The 21,325-nt window shown below is 41.4% G+C and overlaps 1 protein-coding gene across 8 annotated transcripts in view; it reads right to left on the reverse strand.

Annotated features, from left to right (window-relative positions):
* Positions 1 to 21,325, reverse strand: part of sepsecs (Sep (O-phosphoserine) tRNA:Sec (selenocysteine) tRNA synthase) — a 102,417-nt gene that overhangs the window by 60,700 nt on the left and 20,392 nt on the right. For 7 of the 8 annotated variants that reach the window (XM_041198555.1, XM_041198527.1, XM_041198564.1 and 4 more), the window contains exons 3-5: positions 16,662 to 16,816; positions 13,242 to 13,360; positions 51 to 209 (exon numbers count right to left, since the gene is read on the reverse strand). In XM_041198555.1, coding sequence (XP_041054489.1) covers positions 51 to 209; positions 13,242 to 13,360; positions 16,662 to 16,816 — 433 coding nt within the window. The remainder of the gene's footprint in view (positions 1 to 50; positions 210 to 13,241; positions 13,361 to 16,661; positions 16,817 to 21,325) is intronic. The other variant, XM_041198580.1, reaches the window with a different exon arrangement.

A 21,325-nucleotide genomic window follows, 5' to 3' on the forward strand; every position in this document is an offset into this window, starting at 1 on the left:
CAAAGTATATGTTCAGTTATCTTCTGATACCATAAGTTATAATTTTGTACCTGCAGTGATCATTGATTTGAAGCATGATTTCTGATCAATCCTTGGCCATATGATAAACTTTGCTTTAGGTCTCCTGTGTCGTAGTGCAAGAAAGCAAAGAGTCAGGCTCATTCCTGTTGCCATTGGAACCACAAAGCAGCTAGAAACAGTTCGAACACCTGGTAATACAAGAGGTTCACTGTCAGCATCTTCTAAAATGTAGACTATCAACAAAATCAAACAATATCCACATATTTGATGGTTATGAAGGATAGGATTTAAAAATCTAATTATTTGCACTGCTATTTTGTCTAAGAATGTCAGTTATAATTGTGTCCAGTATAGAAAGGCAAACAGTGTATAAAAGATTAACCAATTTGAAAAAAAACCAAACTGCAGAATCACTTGAGGAAAGGTAAATAGCAAGAATCTGTACCAGCAAAGATCAAGTTGATTCTGTATGATCAAGTATGATTCTGACAATTAATATATTAACTGAAAGCCAAATATATATTAACTGAAAAAAGGGAAGGTTTCGATAAAGCAAATAAGTAACAGTTCAGTTTGGTGGTAAACATTTCTATGTAAATCTAAAGGTGGAGCAATAAAGGAATCCCTAGACTTCTGAATTAACCAATTCATTATAGTCACAGAATATATTTTTGGATTACCAGCACCTGGCCTCTCACCTAACCATCTAAACTTACTTTTTTCCATATTACACACTGCTTGCTTTGAGTAATTCAGCATCTCAGCAACAGGGCACTAGGCTCTTCGGTAATATGTTGTCAAACAAAAGCTTATGTAGAATATCACTTCACTTCAAATCATGCTATTTAAGGACAATTGTCCATGAGATCTGCTGTCAGCAAAAAAGAAAATCATCCAGACAATTCTTCTCCAGCTCCACATATTGGCACCACTGGGGATGTGGTGGGCTGCCAAAAGTCCATTGCCTTGCAGCGGGACCGGAAGATCCCGGCCATTATAAAGAACAGGTTCTAGCACATTTTAAGGATGAACAAATTTTGGAATTTAGAAAATGGATATGCTTTCCTCTTATTTAAAACACTGTGGCTGGGAGATACAGCTCCTTAATGCTCACTTTCCTGGCTCCACGAGTATCATTAGTTCCAATATGGCGGTCACAATGTGCACACAATTCTGGTGAGGGCGTTAATGCAAATGGAGGGACTGAACATGGAAGTATGCAGAGTAGGTGCTCAGCAGCAGGATGGTCTCTCACCAGTGCTATTTAAAGGAATCATCAACTACTTACACGTTAGTTGCTGATTGATTTCTACTAGTTGTTGTTGCAATTGTAGAATTATTTGGTGATTATTATAGAGTTTTTTAAAGTTGCTGAAGTCTTGCAGGGAGTGGAGTGGCAGGTGCTGAAGGACTTTTTTCTGACTTCAAAACTTCTGCACAAACTACTTGCTCCCAGACATGGTTGCAACAGTAGGCATTTTTGTTGGAATATATTGTTGTGAATACCTAGTTCATGGCTCACATGTGTTAGAATTGAATATTTAGTATTAGGAATTAAAGTTTTAACTGTAGAAAATGCAGTGCTGGAGTAAAAGTAGTTAAAACAAGTTTGGAATCTCTTACACATAAAAGGTTAGGGCCATGCTGATTTAAGTGGTTAACAGCTGGAAAGGTAAGATCAGCAAATAGGTGGAGAAACTTAAACAACGCATGATCTAAGTGTGGGCCTTTTGATGGAGACATGGTGTCTGCAAACCTTGCGGGGAGGGTAGTACAGAGAGATGTTTTGTTTTGGAATTAGACCTAAATTAACTCAAAAGCATTCAGTAAACCCTGAAGGATTGTAAAATGCATTTTTTTCATCAGATCAAAGAAGGTATTTTAAATCAGGGATATTTAATCTAAAGGTCGATTCGAGGACATCCCAGAGCATGCTAGGTTGTCATGGAGATGGGTGGAGCTAATGGAATTCTCAGGCTTCAAATTATCAGGGTGTTTGCTGAGAGTGTTAGTTGCAGCTTGGGCTTGGTGTATGCAGTTTGCAGCTCACTGACAGAAGATAAGTGAATGACAGTTAGGTCTGCAGTGTAAGCAGAGAAAAAGCTAACTTCATCATTACCAGGTGAAATGAGGGCGAGGCTTAATCTCAGTTTGAATTTTGTGAGACAACAGAGTGGGAAGATTGCCTAATTTGAAACTACTGGAAGAATCTACAGTGATCCTCACAGAGTCTTGTTGCAAAAGAAAGTAATCAGCAGAATTAGCTGGGAAGTATTGAAATGGCAACCAGAACAAGGGATTGAGGCATCTTGAATGAAGAGGTGGTAAACTAAACTAGCTAGAAATGTAAGTGAGACCAGCTAGGACACTGAGGAGAATTAAAGTGTGAAGTTCCAAAGGACTGTGGCATACTTTGGGTGGTCCCAACAGAAGTAAATAATTCTAAGATGTCATAAATTGAAAGAGTGTTCCTGGGAGAAATAAGGAGTTAAACTGAGTACATAAGATATATAGTTATAACCTATTGTCTTAACATAATCATATTTGCATTGTTTAATTTGTTCTATAAAGTTTGTGTTTTTGTTTAAAAATATGAAATCTTGTGGCGTAGTTCAATTGGTTAAAACAAGATGTTGGAATATCTATTTAAATGTTAACAGTGATTATCAGGGCAGGTTTGAAGGGGCGTATGATCTACTCCTGCTCCTTTTTCTTATGCTCCTATGTCAATGCCCGGCATCCTGGCAACAGTCATGATGCCTTCATTCTGTGAAAATCTATTGTGCCATTGGCATTTGAAGGGCCACGACAACCAATCACTTGACGTGGCTCATGACTTGGGTTAGCAATCCGCACACGCATAGGCAGCATGCATATAACAAAAGCTAAGGCGCAACAAGAAAAGTGATAGAGCAGGCCATTGGTGTGCTAAAACAACCCTCTGCTGCCTGGACTGCTCTGAAGGAGTCCTGCTGTACTCAGCAGAGTGTGTGTCAAGATCCGTGAGGGTCTGCTACATGCTGCACAACCAGCCCTTGCCACAAGCTATATTTCAACCAGCAGAGGAGAAGGAAAGGGGACCCATTTGTGGCTGGAATGTCACTGAATGACTTATCCGACTGCAGTTCCAGTGAATGCTATCTCAAATTCCCATTCACCAAAAGTTCTGCACTGTACCTTCCCTCTTTAATAACCATCATCCCCTTGCCACAATGCAAAAATAAAACTCAATAGAAAATAAACATTCCACACCTAATTCATAAGACAATTTATGCCATATTGCATATAAACATTAACTAATGCCCTTTGTGAATTCTCTTAATGCCTTTCTTTCATGTGCCTTTGCCTGTCCTAGCGCTCCAACACAGTATTACCCCAGGGGCTACAGCATTGCGGTTGGAAGGGTGCTAATGGAAGGCTGCTGACATTCCAGGGAAGACTGCAGGTGGCCTGCAGGACAACCTTGAATATCTCTAGCCCTAGAAGACCCGGCTTCAGACTGCATCGTCTCGCCTTGGGCAGCAGTACTCTTGGCTGGCCTGCTGATGGGCAACAGCAAAGGTGGGGGTGGGAGGAGTAATGTTGTCATCCTGAGAGAGAATAGCAGGTCCGTGCTCCATGGAGCCACTGTCACTACCAAGGGGCTCAAAAATCTTAATACTCTTTTAGAGGACAGATTGCTGAACATCTGTGAGACCTTGCAAACCCTTTTGAATGTTGGTATTCACAACCATGACAGCAGAAATCTGAGCTTTCATGGCAGTAGCCAGACATTGGGTATCTGTTGCTTGTGCCGTAATGGAAGGTGAGACATCGAACAACATATGTTGCATCATGGTAGAGTCCACAAGTATGCTAATGGAGTTGGCTACCACTTCCACACTGGTAAGAATGGACTCCAAGCTCAGCAGAAAGCCTTGTGCCAGGTTAGTACCAAACTCCTCCATGCTCCTTGACATTGACTGGAGACTTTCTGGTAGGCTTCCCAATGCACCAGACATTTTGTTCTGCATACCTATCAGCCTCCTGCTGTAGCCCACCCTAAAGTGCTCACCTGAGTCTTCTGCAGCAGAACTCATGTATGACCTCACCTTCCTGCGATCTGACACCTCTGCTACCCTTTACCCTTGCTCTTAGTGAAGGTCACATATAGCCAATTTCTTACCACATGCAAATCCCATCTCTAATCTACACATTAAAGTATGCACAGTGTCAGTATCTAAACTGGTGGCTGCAAGTTTGAAAGCAAGTGCCTGTTTCTTATTCATCCCTCTCTTCCTCCTCATCCACATCTTGCTCTTCCACCACTGACCAGGTTGCAGCTCTTAAATATCTGAAAGGAGAAAGGATAAAGCAAAGGTACGGTTGTATGGGGCAGGTGGGGGGTGTGGAACAAAACAAGAGATGCCTGCTTAGACCACCTGCAGCTTGTGAATTAGAAGAGATTGTAGGATGATGGGGAAGTGAAGTGCAAGAAGGAGGATAAGGTATGAGGATAGTGACATCTTCAATGATTGCAGCCCTGCCAAGGCCACAATTTCCTCCATCAGACTAAGGATGCGCAGTCATGCCCTTCCCCTACCAGTTAGCTTTTTCTGCCTCTTGTTATGTATCACCTTGTCCTGCAAGAGAGAGGGAAGTGTGGCAGTAAGTGCGGTGCAACCTGTTTGGATAGGGGTGTGATGCACTGAACAGTGTCTGAGGCTAGTGGTTCAGTTGATAGGATATGACATTTGAAGATCCACTCACTGACTTTGACCACTTGCTTGAGGTCATTGAACTTTTTGTGCCACTGCATCCAGATCTTTGGGGCTTGACTCCTGGCATTGACTGTCATGGCTATCTGGCTCCACTGTCTTTTGCAAGGTTTGTCTATCCTCCTCTCACATCCTCCATCAAGGCATCGAGTATAGTGACAGAGAAACTTGGAGCATGCTCTCTCCCCTGAGGCGCCATAATTCCCTTTAAGAGGTACAAACTGGCTTTAAATACTACAGGCCAGTTTTAAGTGATGCTCGGCTCACGAACATGGACCCCTGCTGAGGCATGCAGCCACTTAACCTCATATTTTTATGCAGTCAGAAATAACATTTGGGTGAGGTGAGTTATTCTGGGAAGAAAAAATATGAGGGAATATACACTAAATAATAAATCTTTAAAAGATTTAGAGGAGCAGAGAAGCTTAAGGGCTCAGATAAATATATCATGACAATTGGGCAGGCAAATTTCTTTGACAGCACCTTCTAAACCCATGACCTCTACCACCTAGAAGGACAAGGGCAGCAGGTGCATGGAAACACCACCACCTGCAAGTTCCTTCCAATTCACACACCATTCTGACTTGGAACTATATCGCCATTCATTCATTGTCGCTAGGTCAAATTCCTGGAACTCCCTTCGTAACAGCACTGCAGGTGTACCTACACCACATGAACTGCAGTAGCTCAAGAAGGCAGCTCACCAGCACCTTCTCAAGAGCAATTAGGAATGGGCAATAAATGCTGGCCTAGCCAGCGACACCCACGTTCAGTGAAAGAATAAAAAAAAGTAAAGCTGTAAAAATAAAAGCATATGTGATCGTCAATAAATAGTAGCAGAGAGTACAAAAACAAAGAGATAATGCTAAATCTATTCAAATGAATGGTTAGGTCATTGTTAGCATACTGTGTGCAGTTTTGGGCACTTGAATGTCAAAGCCACGGACAGTGTGTAGAGGAGATTCACTGAAATGCCACCAGGGATGAAAGCTTTCGTTATGAGGGCAAGTGCAGAAATTGAGACTCCATTCATTAAAACAGAGAAGGTCTGATCAAGGTCTTCAGAATTATGAAGCATTTTGATAAAGTAAATAAGGAAAAATTATTTCCACTGGTCAGTGAGTGTTAACCGGGGGCATAAATTTAAGCTCATAATCAAAAGGACAAAGCGAAAAACTTTGCAAATTTTAAAATTTGTATTAACACATTGAACATTGTTAAGACATGGAATGTCTGACCATTCACTGGTGGAAGTGGAATCTATAAAGGTTTTTAAATGTGAAGTGGATAAATATCTGAAAACAAAGAATGGAAAAGGATGTGGGGAGAGGAGGGGGGAAATAGAACCATCAGAACAGCTCTTTCAAAGTGCCAGTATAGGCCCAATGGCTCGAATGGTCTTGGTTATCTTGTAAAAGTTTACAGTATGAAGTTTTAATCAATATATCTTCTAAATGTTGTTGTTATACATGGGGACTTTAAATTTTTAATGCGACCATGCACTCGCAATAACTTAAAGAGGCGAACAAGACTGTAGCCTGCGTGGCAACTTTCAGGTTACTGTGCTGCCGTGTGGCTGTGCAGCTAAAAGGGAACATTGATTCTAATCTTAGAATCAGGGAATGATACAGCACAAAGGAGGCTATTTTGCCCATCGTGCCTGTGCAGAACAAACTATCTTTGGGAATAAAGGAGAAACTTTGAACAACTTTCCTTTAGATGATTAATTAAGTGTGAGGGATTCCATAAAGCGAGCAGTACATAGTCTATGGAAGGTATATAATTGAAGGGTCAAGTTATCAGTTCTCATTCCAAGTATTATGTTATGTACAAAACAATGAGCCTTGTGTTCTTTCAGATGCTGGGGCAAATCGCTGACATAGCAGCCAAATTAGGAACATCACCCTCCTATTAGCTGTCGAGTGCTGTGTACTTGTGATAATTTAATAAGATTGCAGATCTTCCAAGTTCCATTTCTGTTCAGTGAGATTCACTAATTCCTGTGAAAAAACTCTTAATCTGTTTCTGTATGTGCATGAGTTTTCATATAGATAAAAATAACTATTAAAAACACAGCAAACTATCTCAATGCAAAAGCAGTTCATTTCACTGGATTACAAACTGTCTCAGACTTTCATAACCCCAAAAAATTCTTCCTGTTGAATGCTTCAAACTTGGCAAATAATATACAGAGAATTCAACTGATGGCTTCCCCTGAGATTCAACAACCACCCTGCTCTATGAATGGTTCATTATGGTTACAACATATGTTATTTACAGGATACACTTCAACAAGTCACCAAAGTTACAGAAGTTACATTACAGAACATTGAAATGTTAACCTGTTATGTATCTTTGAACCAGACTGGATTTTGATTGGTAAATATGTCAAGTATGTTGACATGTGAAAACTGTTTTTGTTGCAATGAAAACTGGATTTTCCTTCACACAACATAACACCAATTTGCACAACTTCCTCAATGTACACTTCCTCCTGTGAAACTGGCTTTGAAATTGCCTCAGATAATGTTATGGAGCTTGTCACAAAGGAAGTTACCACAATCGGTAATTATCAAAATTTCATCATTACTCGAAAATTGATGGAGACTGAGTTTGAACAGATCAACGTTGTTGGATCATTATCCTCTCATTCCTCAAATCATTTTACTGCTTCCTATTTAAGTCCTCAATGTCATATAACAATCACCATGAGTAGAACTGGCAGATGTAGCATATTTATTGTCCTCTGCCAAAACCACAGAAAAGTGTATGTGAATAACACTGCTTTATCCTGTCCTATGTCCTATTTTCTACAAATGACCAAGAGCTCAGAAATTCACTGCAGGGAAAACAGTAGGAAGAGACAAATCCATGTCCTAACACTTCATGGCAAAGCACGTCAGTGTGACTAAATCATAATGATTTAAGGCTAATTTTCCTAGAGCCCATGGAAATGTGTGCAACACGTGGGCACCGTTCTGGAATAGCACAGAGCCCGACATCGCTTCTCTGCGCCCTGATTTGCTGTTGGCGGTAGGCACTGAAACCTCCCTCCTCTTGAGCACAATCACAAGGGGACCGGAGACCAAAGGACCACTGCAACCCTCAAAAGGCCTGTGGCTGTTTAAAGGAACTAGTGGGTGTTAGGAACTTTGGAACAACCTGTAGGAGGAACAATGAGGTCTGTACTTAGTGTGGAAGCTTACAATTAGCAGTCAGATGCTCCCTAGGTTCTTTCGCCAGGAGGCTAAACTTGCAATCGGAAGGAGGATGATTTAGGGAGTTTAAAAAGAAAGATGTGCAATCCATTAGCCCATCAGTAATAAAGGAAATTCACCTAAAAGCAGTCTGCTTTGAGAACAATGCCATTGAGCAGCTGTCTCAAGAAACAGAGCAAAAGAGGGAAGCTCCGTCACTCAGCAATAGAAGGAAGGTCTTCGAATAGAGGACATGGCAGGAGACAACTGAGACATAAACAGCACTATACCAAGGTAACAGACAGTGAATGGAGAAAATGTGGTGAACATGGACATGGACTTCAGAAAACCTTCATAAGGTACCACACAAGAGAATATTGGAAAAGATTAAGTGATATGGAATTAGGGGAAGGGTAGAAAATGGATTAGAATCATCGAATGAGTTAAGCACAGGAGGCCCCTCATACCCATGCCTGCCCTCTGAAAGAGCACCTCACTAAGTCCTACTCAACCATCTTTTCCCTGTAGATCTGCAAATTTTTCCTCTTCAGATAATTGTCCTGTTTTCTTTTGAAGGTCTCAGTTGAACCTGCCTCCAAAACACTCTCATGCAGTGCATTTCAGATGTTAAGCACTCGCCGTTTAAAAAAGCTTTTCCCCATTTCATCATTGATTCTTTTGCAATTTACCTAAAATTGGTGCCCTCTGGTTCTCCATCCTTCTGCCAACAGCAACGGTATCTCCATACCTACTCTGTCTGACCCCTCATGAATTTGAACAGGTCAGTGGGAGGGAAAGCAAGCAGGGAGAGGGGGGACAAAGGAGGGAGTGTGGTGGGGACGGAGGAGACAGGGAAGGAGGGAGGAGACAGAGGGGGAGCGGAGGGGATACAGTGGGAGCAGGGGGACATGGGGGAGCAGGGGGAGCAGTGGGACAGGGGGAGCGGGGGGAGCAGAGGGGTGTGGGGGTGTAGGGAGGCAGAGCAGGAGTGGGGTAAAGGGGGCACGGGGGGGACAAAGGGGAAGTGCGGTGGGACAAAGGGGTGCAAACAGGAAGTAAACTGGGAGTGGGCTAAAGGGGGAAGAGGCAAAGATGTAAGTTGGATACTGGGAAATCTAACCGTGGCTGCAGTAGATACCTGCTGCATGAGTTACTCACCAAGTTAGTTTGAAAAGACCATCCTCCTATGTTACTTCTACCTCTGGAAAGGACAGGAGCAGCAATTGTGGAAACACTATCACCTCCACATTTCCATCAAAGTCATGCAGCATCCTGACCTGGGGCATACATTGCTGTGGAGGAGGATGTAATATTCTCCACTTGCTCCTTGATACCCCTCTCCTCCTTAACTAGCCCCCACCCCCACCCCCACTTCCTTTTCCCCCTTCTATTCTTCCTGTCCACACCCACCCGTCCACACCCACTACAATGATATTAGGTAGGGAATTCCAGGATATTGAACCACTGATGATGAAGGAACAGCAATGTATGTCCCAGATCAGGATCTTTTTTGCAGAGACTACAGTGGTTCAAGGAGCAAGTCCACCACCACCTTCTGCGAGCAATTAAAGGTGGGAAATATTTGCAGCATTGCCAGTATTACTTGCATTCAAGAATAAATATTTTAACAATAGACTGTTACAACGCTTCCATGAAATAGGAATGGAAATTGTGCTGCTTAAGAGAACATAGACGACTGCAGTCACTGCATTCTGACAGATCTTGGTTTTAAGTCCACAATGATTAGATGTTGAGAGCTAGCCCAGCAGAGCTGAGTATAGATATATTGAGGAATACTCAAATGCTTCAGATAAACTCATATTGCTTGAAAGTATCACACCTAGATGTTTTAGCTCACATGCAAAGTTTGTGAACTGCTACAAGTCTATCGCTCGGGGTATCTGTAAGAAACTGAAGCATGACTCTAGAGAGTTTTGTAGAGATGAAAACAAAAACAACTTCCAAATTCCCACAAGGTTGTTGCTGGAACAGCAATTTCTACCTTGGACAAGAGGAATAGTATGAATGCTTAAAGCCTATTCTTTGATCAGTCAGTATGTGTAGAAGCTAGGTCCTGAATGGACAGGACACTCAATAGCTGGATTCTCACAGTGGTAGTTATAAGAATACTATGACTGGGGTACTGCATTCTCAACTTTCCATAAGATTAGGAATAAGCTGAATAATCTTATTTACACACATGCTGACATTTAAAAAGCTGAACAATAAATGTAGGGCCTGGATAGCACATTGTCTTCTCACATCAGGGACATGGGGACACATTCAGCTCAGACGGTTAGGACACAACCCCTTAGTGTTCTGGCTGCAAAGATCCACAGCAAAAAACAAGCTTGAACAAAACAAGCTCCCAATGTACATGGTCACCACAAAATTACAATTCAGCTCAAAGCAACACTGGTCTCACTTACTAATGTCAGAAGAAATGACTGGTAAGGCAAGTGGAATGGCACAACAGTGGAACACTTTTCTGAGACTGCATTTTAAATTCATCATTAGGGCTGATTAACAGAAGCTTTCTTTTGCATCTGACTTTATTATTCTACAACCAGTTTTAGTCATATATTACAGTAATAAGAACTTCCATTCCTAAAGTGCTGTTAACATACTATAACATCTCAAGGCATTACACAAGAGTGTACTCAGAGAAAACACTGAAAATGAACCAAAGAAGGGGACAATAAGGCAGGTGATTTAAAGGCAGCTTTCAAAGACTGCCTTAAAGATGTAAAGAGGAGTGGGGCAGCAGAAAGGTTTATGAAGGGAATTCCAGAACTCAGAGCCCAGATGATTGAAAGCTCAGTCACAACACTGTGGGGTGAAGGAAATGGTGAATCGACAAGAGGCTAGAGTTGGAGGAATCAGATTTCTTCAACAGTTGGGGGGCTGGAGCAGGTTACAGAGACAGGCAGTGGTGAGGGTTTGGGGGGGATTTGAACATGAGGAAGAGAATTTTACAACTGAGATATTGGTGTACTGGCAGTCAATTTAGTTCAGTGAGCACAGAGGTGACGGGTGAACAGACGGTGCGATATAGAATACAGGCAGCAAGAGTTTTGGATCGGCTCAGGTTTATGGAGGGTGAAAGATGGGAGTCTGGCCACGAGTGCTTTGGAATATTGAAGTAACAAAAGATGTCAGAGAGCCATGTTAATGAATGTAGGCTATGTAAAATTATCTGCACTGTGACCGCAATCCCCTGATATGGATGAATGCCAGATTAGGCTTCCTATTGATGGCACACATTCACAAAAAGAGCCCTTAGAGGTCAAAAGTATTCGATCTTTCTATCGCTGACACACCTCAAACTTGATGAGCAGAACATTTCATCAAAAAAAATTGTACCTTTTTTTCTAAGCCTAAATTTTAGTTACTAAGCAGTATAATCTGTAATGTGTTTACAATAATACTGCTACACTATTGGGCAACTAATTTGAATTCTGACCACCCATTGAAACAAGCAAGATCCATTTCCACTCAAATTGTGGGAGTTAGTGGCAGGGAAACAAGTTATTTGCACAAATACATTCAAATGAAATCAGTGAGACACATTACTATTTGCTCAGACTAACAGGCTTGTAATAGGTTAAAGCTTCTGCCGAAATCAGCAAGTCTTATTAACAATATGTGACTTGACAAGTCTGAAACATTATTAAAATCTCACAGGTACACAAAGTTTAAGAACAGCACAATGTTATAAATCTAGCTGTTAACACAGGATAATTAGCAACCATGCATTATCTTATTTATTTATGCATTGCTGTCACATATCCACAGCTACAAGGAAAGAGAGAAAAAAAGAGGTGATTTGTCCTCTCTGTCCCTCATTGACATTATGTCACCCATCTTTCCTATCCCAAATTCCAGAATTGTCTCTCATGTCTGCCACAACTCTTGGTGGGTTGTTCCTCTGATTGGTCATATACAGCAATGTTAAAATGATTTTACCATTTTAATAATCGAAGCACAAGCAGTTGCAGCAGGAAATGTGGATTTTTCAGGAGCAAAGTTCTAACTCCGAAACTGCAAGGGAGGTTTTGTAATTTGGCAATTATTCTGGTGGGTTTATGGAGACCTTTACAAATTTGAGCCATCCTTTAGCTCGCAAGTTGAAAAATGCAAATCTAGAACTTCATTGCCTTGAATTCATTCCTCTGATTATTTTAATAGGGCCCAATACATTTTGATGGATTAATTTCATAACCTTCCACTTACTGATATGTTTAATTTACAGTTCATCTCACTCCAGCAAGAAGATTTGATAGAGGTGTTCAAAATCATGTGTGGGCTAGACATGTAATTAGACAGAGAATAGTGCTATGGTGAGGGTTCATAACCAGAGAAAACTGATTTAAAATAATTGGCAAAAGAACCAGATGTGACATGAGGAAAAATGATTTGATGCAGTGAGTGATTATGATCTGGAATGCACTGCCTGAAAGGATAGAGGAGGCAGGTTCAATTGCAGCTTTCAAAAGGGAATTGGATAAACATCTGAAGGAAAAAGAATTCCAGGACTTTTGGGAAAGAGTGAGGGAGTAGAACAGGATAAATTGTTCTTGCAGGGAGCCAGCACGGGCTCAATGGAATCCACTCGCCAATGGGAACATTTTTTCTCAAATTACCGTCTCACATTGAGTATGAAGTGGGCAAAGTTTACATCATGCATGCTCTACTCAGTTTTTCTGGGTCTACAGCAGCCTTTAGAGACTACTGGAAGCCACAAACAAATTGTAAGTTACACTTGCTTTTAAATTTACAGTTTTAGTTCCACAGCACCACTGTAAGCTGCTGTTGGCTCAGGACCTTCAGTTCACCTAAATCATCCCAAGACCTGCCTCGGCATTGTAGCCATCTGATTTCCCTACACCCTGACTGACAAGCTGTATTGGGAAATCCAAGGGCCAGCTACTGCTCAACAGTCTTATGAGGAGGAGGCCTGAGGCCCAATTTTCAGCAAGCCATGGGCCGACCCTTCATGACACCTATTTCGCACTGGTTTCTGGCAATGTTTTCTTGGCTTAATTTATATATTGAAACAATCTGGAAGTCAGGAACAAAGGCCAATTTCTAAAAGTCAGACAAACTGGAGCTGGGTAGCCATTTTAAACTTAAAATTTATAAAGAACACAAATTGTTTGTTTGTATTTATTTATACATGAGTGACAAGACATAGAACAAGCCATGAACACACCTTGTTTCTAATGAACAAAACAAAGCCTGCAATACAATGCTAATTTTGTCAAACCTGCAGCTCGAAGAATGTCCAGGACTACAGAGTTTGTAATTTTGTTCAGGAGACTGGATCCTGCTGCTTTGGGCTGAACAGCTGCAATGTCACCTGATCTTCCAATTCCATGCATAAATCTGAATAAATAGAGAGAAAACAAATCCAAAGCTTAAAACAAATGTCAGATATTACTGAAAGTTATGACTATGAACAAATAACATTACTTACTGTGCACACTTGGAAACAAATCCATTTCAATGTCAACCATGTCAGCAAGGTCAATTTGGCTCTCTACCTTTCCTCATTTAAGATGTTCCTTTAAACCGACAACTTTGATCAAGCTTTTCTGCCCCAATATCTCCTTATGTGGCTTGGTATCAAATTGTGTTTGATAACATTACTGAGCTTTACCACATTGACAAGCCATATGAATGCAAGTTGTTGTTGATAATATTCTTGCCTCTTGATCAGAGTCTGGGATTGAAACAGTTATATTTTGGGATCTTTTCTAGCTTTCTTAACCTAAATTATTTTGGCTCTCATTTCTTAGTTCACTCTTATTATCAAGTATTAATTTCCCCCTATATCAGGGCATCTGGTCCAAAGAAGTCATATTGGATTCAAAATGTTAACTCTGTTTCTCTCGCCATGGATGCTGCCAGACCTGCTGAATTTTTCCAGCATTTTCTGTTTTTATAACTGTTTGGGGCTACTGGATTTAACTTATACTTTCATAAGATCTGACTCTTGCCTTCGAAAGTCATAAAACAGGACAATGGATTTCACTTTAAATTAAAAAATCTTTATTCATCTCTCATAAAGTAAATTCACTAGCATATTAAAAAGTCACAAAAAATAGTTATATTTTTATATTAGACTATCTTCTATCTAACTCCTTGAATAGACAAGATAATAAAAAGATAGCAAACCTGCAACACAGCTAACCATTTGTAAAGATTTTTAATGTTACATTTTATAGGCAGAATAAGGGGGCCACATACTCCTTGGATAATAAGGGTCTAAATGGAGTAAAGGAACGAATAGAGCATGGAGTACAGATACATAAATCACAAAGTTGTGGCATATTTTACTAAGGCTATTTATAAAAAAAGCAAACCAAGCATTGACATTCATTTTTAGAGGGACAGAATATAAAAGGAGACACACTGTCTTAAACTTGTATAAAACCTTGGTTAGAACACCCTTGGAGTCCTGTGCACAGCTCTGGTCTCCATATTATAAAAAAGATATAGAGGCACTCGAGAAAGTGCAAAAAGGATTCACGAGAATTATGCCAGAACTGAGAGGAACTGCGAGACGTGGAATAGAACAACAAAAGTATCACGCAAGTTGGATGTCTTTCACCAGCGCTGCTTACATAAGAAGCTGGGCATCACATGGAGAGACAGCATCACCATGAAGAAGTGCTACAAAGGATTGGTCAGGGGCACCTGCGGTACGCCATAACGGACAGTCAACCGAGGCTGGCAGCACACATATTTTGTCTCCTGGACATATGTCCCACCAGTGGCAGTAGAATGGATACCACAAGATGTAAAGAAGACGTGGTGAAATATACTGAAGGAGGACTTTCAAGATCGGGACACCACCTGGGCTGCAGCAAAAGAGATTGTGATGGACCAGGGCTTGCGGTGGAGTCTTGCTTCCTATTGTCCTGCACAGGACCAGAGGAACTAGGTTTAAGTCTAAGCAAGAGAGGATATACTTATCAGGAAAGGCTAAACATGCTGGGGCTCTTCACTAGAAAAGAGAAAGCTGCGGCGTGATCTAATAGAGGTCTTTACAATTATAAAATGGTTTGATTGAGTAGATGTAGAGATGTTCCAACTTGTGGGGAAGACCAAACTAAGGGCCATAAATATAAGATGATCACGAAAAAATCGAAAAAAGGCTAAACACCTTTACTCAAAAAATTAGTCAAGGCAAATAGCATGGTAGCATTAATGCTTTTTAGAGGAGCCAGAAAAGCACATGAGAGGAGAAGGAATAGAAATACATGCTGATCATAGTATACTGGGTAGTGGGGTGAGGGTGTCATTGTTTTAGGTTGGGGGATGGTCATGGTGGGGATAACTATGTGGTGCGGGATGGTCAGGTCAGGTAGAGGGGTAATTGGGTTAGGTCAGGGTAGTTGGGTCGGGTAGGGATTGTAGTCAGTGGGGAGGAAGACTGGTTGTGTAGAGGGTACTCAGGTCGGGGGGGGGAAGTCAGATCGGGTCGGTGGGCTGGGTAGTCGGGTAGGCAGGATTGTCAGGTTGGGTCGGATTCGGTTGTGATGCTCAGTTCAGTTACACTGGCTAATCTCTTATTTAGGCCAAGTATCAACCAGTGTTATATTTCCTGGGTAAGTAGTATTCAGGTAAGTCCCGCATATCTGGCCCAAGTTTCTGACACTGAGCTCAGTGTCGGAGACATTTGCAGAGAGTCCCAGGCAGCTGAAACCAACTTCCCGGCAATTTACATTCGCAATTTACGTCCAGATTTCAACAAAATTGATACCAGCAAATTTAAGTCACAAGGTCTTCTCTTTAAGGCATATCAAACTGACTGGAACTGACTGATTGTATGGAACTTGAAGAAATAGTCTCCTCTCATGGGATTTTCTAACTGACCCAAACTTAAAGAAAACAGACTTCTTCCATACTTCAGAAAAGAGTTGCAAGATTTCCTGAAATTAATATTTGACCTCTCAAGTTCAAATAAATCACATGTAATTGCTTAAGTTTCAATTATCTTCTCTCAAGTAACCAATGACAGTTGCAAATTACATCTGGTTGGCTTGGTGCAGGACATCTCATATGTAAGTTATGGAAACAACCTGTAAGAAGAGTGTATAATAACTAATTGCTTGAACAAGCACTGTGCAATGAGCTCTGCACTTCAGCTAGAACCTTGTCAACTCTTTTGAAAATGCTCATCACTGAGCATATTGAAAATGCCAGACTAGGTGCCAAACATCAAATCTTATCCTTTCAGGCTCCAGATACCATGCAAATGGTGAGTCCAACTAAAGGGCTAATCTTTAAGGAGTAACATTTCAAATTATGTTGGTTAATTATTTTAGTGGACTAAGTAGAATGGGGGTGTGGGGTTTGCAGAGTCACTATGGTGATTTGTTGGTGTAATCGCCTGTCTTGAAATTGCCTCAATGGGGAAGTGGGTGGAAAAAGACTCAGTAGCCAGAATGACTCTGTCTAGTTTGAAAATACTCGTCAGTAGAAGGAATAGCGTTGGGGTGGGGCAAACAGAATGATAAAGATGACTGAATTTTTTTGTTGACAAATATTATTTGTGCAAATATATCCTTGTGTCCTCACAGTGACCAGCAAGTTTAAATCTGATCACTTTTACTTAACAAAACAATAAAGTAATGCACTCAACAACTTAAAATATGTATGCATCGTTATAAAACTATACCTATAATGTCTTCTAGCAACTAGGTTTGAGGCCACTCTTCCTTCCCTCTCACCAACTCCACAATTACCAAGGAAGTTGTTGCTGTCCATGATAGCCAGTTCATGTAGAAAAAGCTCAATTGTACTCTCATCCCATCCATCTTCTGGGCATTTACCCTAAGGAAATGATAGAACAGTGAGAAGTCTGTGTAGATCTTAATCTCTCACATTGACTGTGAGTGTCTATGATAGGACTGGGCACAATTGCGACAACCATGATTGCCACAACGTTAGCAGGATTTATACCTTAATTCAAAGAATGCAACATTCCAGCTTATTGTTGGAACTTAATTTTTGCATTCTTTACTTGGCACTAATTGTAATATTATTCCCTTTTATTCTAGATACCCCACCAGGGGAAACAGTTTCTGTACCTCTCCCATCAAATCACTATATTTTAAAAGCCTTTTTAGGCCGGCCCTCAACTTTTGAAATTCAAGGGAATTTGAGTAAAGTTTATGCAACCTGTCCTCAGGATTTAACACTTTTGCCCTGGTATCATTCTGGTGAATATGTACTATACCAAGGCTAATATATCTTTCCTAAGGTGTGATGTCCAAAATTGAAGAGTGCGTCAGCTGGGGTTTGACCAGGGCTCTAACAACTAAAGCTTAACTTCCACATTTCTGTATTCTAATTCCCTTGAGGTAAAGGCCACCATTCCATTATCCTCTTATTAGTTTTTATACTTTTACACCAGCATTTAATGATTTGTGTACGCGGTTATTCAAATCTCTTTACTCCTCCACAGTTTATATTGTCATGACCGGGATGGGAGAAGTGCGGGAATTATCAAGCCCCACTGCTCCACAGGCTGTACCATTAACTTAAATGTTTAATTTTTTCACCAAAATGGCCAAATGTTTACCCATACTTCCAGTACCCAGAAGAAAAGAGGCTCCGATCAGGCTTTTTTCAAAAAACTCAGAATGATTAATTTATTACAAAGCAAAACTCCTTTTAAACAAACTTCAAGAACTGGTTGATGCACGATTGTAATCTGGAAGTGTAACCAACTAACTCTTTTAAACCTCCTCAGCACACACTCAGACGCACATACATAGACAAACAAAAGACACACAAGTAGTCTCTGCAGAGTTGGGTGGATGAAAAAAAAACTTTCTTAGAGAGGGGAAAAAAATTTAATAATCACGGAGGTTCGATGCTGTCGGTCTAAAGTTCCCTCAGATGAAGACTTTCCCTCAGGTGAAAACTTATGGCCCTTTTAAAAGCTGGGCCCAGTAGATTGGGAAGTTCACCAATGATGCTTCAGCGTTGAGGAGAGTATAGCTGGACCAATTCTTCCTGTCTTAGCTAGAAAGTCCAAAACAATGCAGACAAACTACACTGAGGATCATCTGGCCACAGGTCAAGAACCACACACAGTTTCACAAAGAAGAGAGAAAGCGTGCAAGCTAGTCAGGATAGCCTTCTGTTCCCAGCCTTTCCCCAGCAAGACTGAAAGCACAACCACAGGTTCAAATATATAGTTTGCCACTGCCATGTGATTGCCTTTTTGTCTTCCATCTTTTCACTAATTAAAGTACTTCCCAGTTCAAACAAACAAACAACTCCTTCTCAAGTACCTTACAGTTCAGGTGATTGCTTGGAAGAAGCCTGCATGTTGACAGTTCCAAGGTGAGCTTATGACCCTTTAAAAAAAGCTCTCGGGCATCCTCCAAATGTCTAAATAATGCTATGTCCTTCCATATTTTTAAAAGAAAAATCCGGTTTCAAGAGAAATGATTCTAACACTATTCTGATGTCCTTCAGAAAATATTCCGTTTTGTCCTCGAAGATCCAAACTGCATCATCTCACACTTGCCAACACTGAACTCCATCTGCCCATAATTTTGCCCATTCACTTAGTCTGTCTATGGTCCTTTGTAAGATCCTGCTTTCATCCATACAATTTACTTAGTATTTTCTGAAAATTTGCATAACTTCCTGTTCCTTCATCCAAGTCACTGGCACATAGAATAAAAAGCTGAGGCAGCAGTACAAATCCCTGTGGAACATCACTTGTCACATTCTGTCAATCAGAGAACATCCCCTTTTATCTCTTCATCTATATTCTACCTCCCACCAATTCCAAACCAATGTCTCAAATTTGCCTGCAAATCCATGTACTCCCACTGTTGCTTTTCCTGTGTGGAACCTTATCAAATGCTTTGTTTAAGTCCAAATAGACGACATCCATTGGCATTTTTAAGAATTCATTTATGGGATGTGGGTATCACTGGCTAGGCCAGCATTTATTGCCCATTCCTAACTGCCCTTGAGAAAGTGGTGGTGAGCTGCCTTCTTAAACAGCTGCAGTCCCTGTGGTGTAGGTACACCCACAGTGCTGTCAGGGAGGGAGATCTAGGATTTTAAACCAGTGACAGTGAAGGAACAGCGATATATTTCCAAGTCAGGATGATGAGTGGCTTGGAAGAACTTCTAGATGGTGGTGTTCCCATCTACCTGCTGCCCTTGTCCTTTGAGATGTTGCAGTTGTGTGTTGGTCAGGTGCTGTCTATGGAGCCTTGGTGAGTTTCTGAAGTGCAGCTTCACTGTGCATTGGTGATGGAGGGAGTGAATGTTTGTGGAGGTGATGCCTGCCAATCAAGTGGGCTGCGTTGTCCTGGACTGTGTCAAGCTTCTTGAGTGTTGTTGGAGCTGCACTCATGCAGACAAGTGGGGAGTATTCCACCACACTCCTAACTTGTGCCTTATAGATGGTGGACGGGCTTTGGAGATTCAGGAGGTGAGTTACTTGCCGCAGGATTCCTAGCCTCTGACCTGGTCTTGTAGCCACAGTATTTATATGGCTAGTCCAGTTCAGTTTTTGGTCAATGGTAACCCCCAGATATTGACAGTGGGGGATTCAGCAGTGGTAATGCCATTGAATGTCAAGGGGCGATGGCTAGTTTCTCTCCTGTCGGAAATGGTCATTGCCTGGCACTTATGTAGCACGAATGTTACTTGCCACTTGTCAGCCCAAGCCTGGATATTATCCAGGACTTGCTGCATTTGGACATGGACTGCTTCAGTATCTGAGGAGTCGCGAATGATGCTGAACATTGTGCAATCATCAGCGAACATCCCCACTTCTGACCTTACGATGGAAGGAAAGTCATTGATGAAGCAGCTAAAGATGGTTGGGCCTAGGACATGCCCTAATGCATCATGTTAGTAACCTCCTCAAAAATTTAACTAGCACAATGAACTGCAGGCACCATCTGAAGAAGAAGCGGACAATGTATCTGTCTCAGTATGTAATCTATCCATTGGAACACATACATCACACCATACAATGAGATTTCAGTTTTACAGTATAGTGAAATTTGTCTTTCTTGAGATCTTGATCCTGAAACAGAGAAATTAGATATCAAAGTCATCAATGGAATTCCCACAGAAACTAAAAATTGGAAAATATGCACATGTTCTCAAATGGATTTCATTTGTATACTTGCAAATCTTTAAAGTTCCTTGTCCCCAATATAAATCTGGAATTAAAAATCTAGTCTCGGTAATAGTGACTATGAAACCATTTTCGAAGGTTGTAAAAACCCATTTGGTTCACTAATGTCCTTTAGGGAAGGAAATCTGCCGTCCTTACCTGGTCTGGCCTACACATGACTCTAGACCCACAGCAATGTAGTTAACTCTTAAATGCCCTCTGAAGTGGCCTAGCAGGCCGTTCAGTTGTATCAAACCATGACAAAGTCTCAAAAAGGAATGAAACCGGAAGGACCACCTGGCATCGACCTCGGCACCGGAAATGACAATGGCAACCTCAGCCCTGTCGACCCTGCAAAGTCCCCCTTATTAACATCAGGGGACTTGTGCCAAAATTGAGAGAGCTGTCCCACAGACTAGTCAAGCAACAGCCTGACATAGTCATCCTCACGGAATCATATCTTACAATGTCCCAGACACTACCATTACAATCCTGGGTTCCACCAAGAGGACAGACGCACCAGAGGTGGTGGCACATTGTTATATAGACAGGAGGGAGTTTTCCAGTGAATTCTTAACATTGACTCTGGACCACATGAAGTATATGGCATCAGGTCAAACATGGGTATGGAAGCTTCCTGCTGATCACCACCTACCTACGATTCACCCCACTTGATATGAAGAAATGGCTGAAGGCACTGGATACTGCAAAAGGCTATGGGACCTGACAACATTTCCAATAGTACTGAAGGCTTGTCCTCGAGAACTAGCTATACCCTTAACCAAGCTGTACCAGTACTGGCATCTACCGGGCAATGTGGAAAACTGCCCAGGTATGTCCTGTCCACAAAATGCAGGACAAATCCAACACAGCCAATTACCACCCCATCAGTCTACTCTTGATCATCAGCAAAGTAATGGAAAGGGTCATCGATAGTGCTATCAAGCAGCACTTGCTCAGCAATAACCTGCTCACTGACCCTCAGTTTGGGTTCTGCCAGAGCCACTCAGCTCAGCTCAATAAACAATCCTCTTTATTTAAACCCATGAAAAGCTTGCTGCTGGTTATCCAAATTGTCCACACACTCAGGGGGTTAAAAATACATACATCTTCCTCTTAAAAGCTTACTGAATGCAGACAGTTAGGAAAGGAACAGGGATTTTAGCAGTTCTCTCTCACTC

The sequence above is a fragment of the Carcharodon carcharias genome, chromosome 1 (genome assembly GCF_017639515.1).
Source record: "Carcharodon carcharias isolate sCarCar2 chromosome 1, sCarCar2.pri, whole genome shotgun sequence".
Lineage (NCBI taxonomy): Eukaryota > Metazoa > Chordata > Chondrichthyes > Lamniformes > Lamnidae > Carcharodon > Carcharodon carcharias.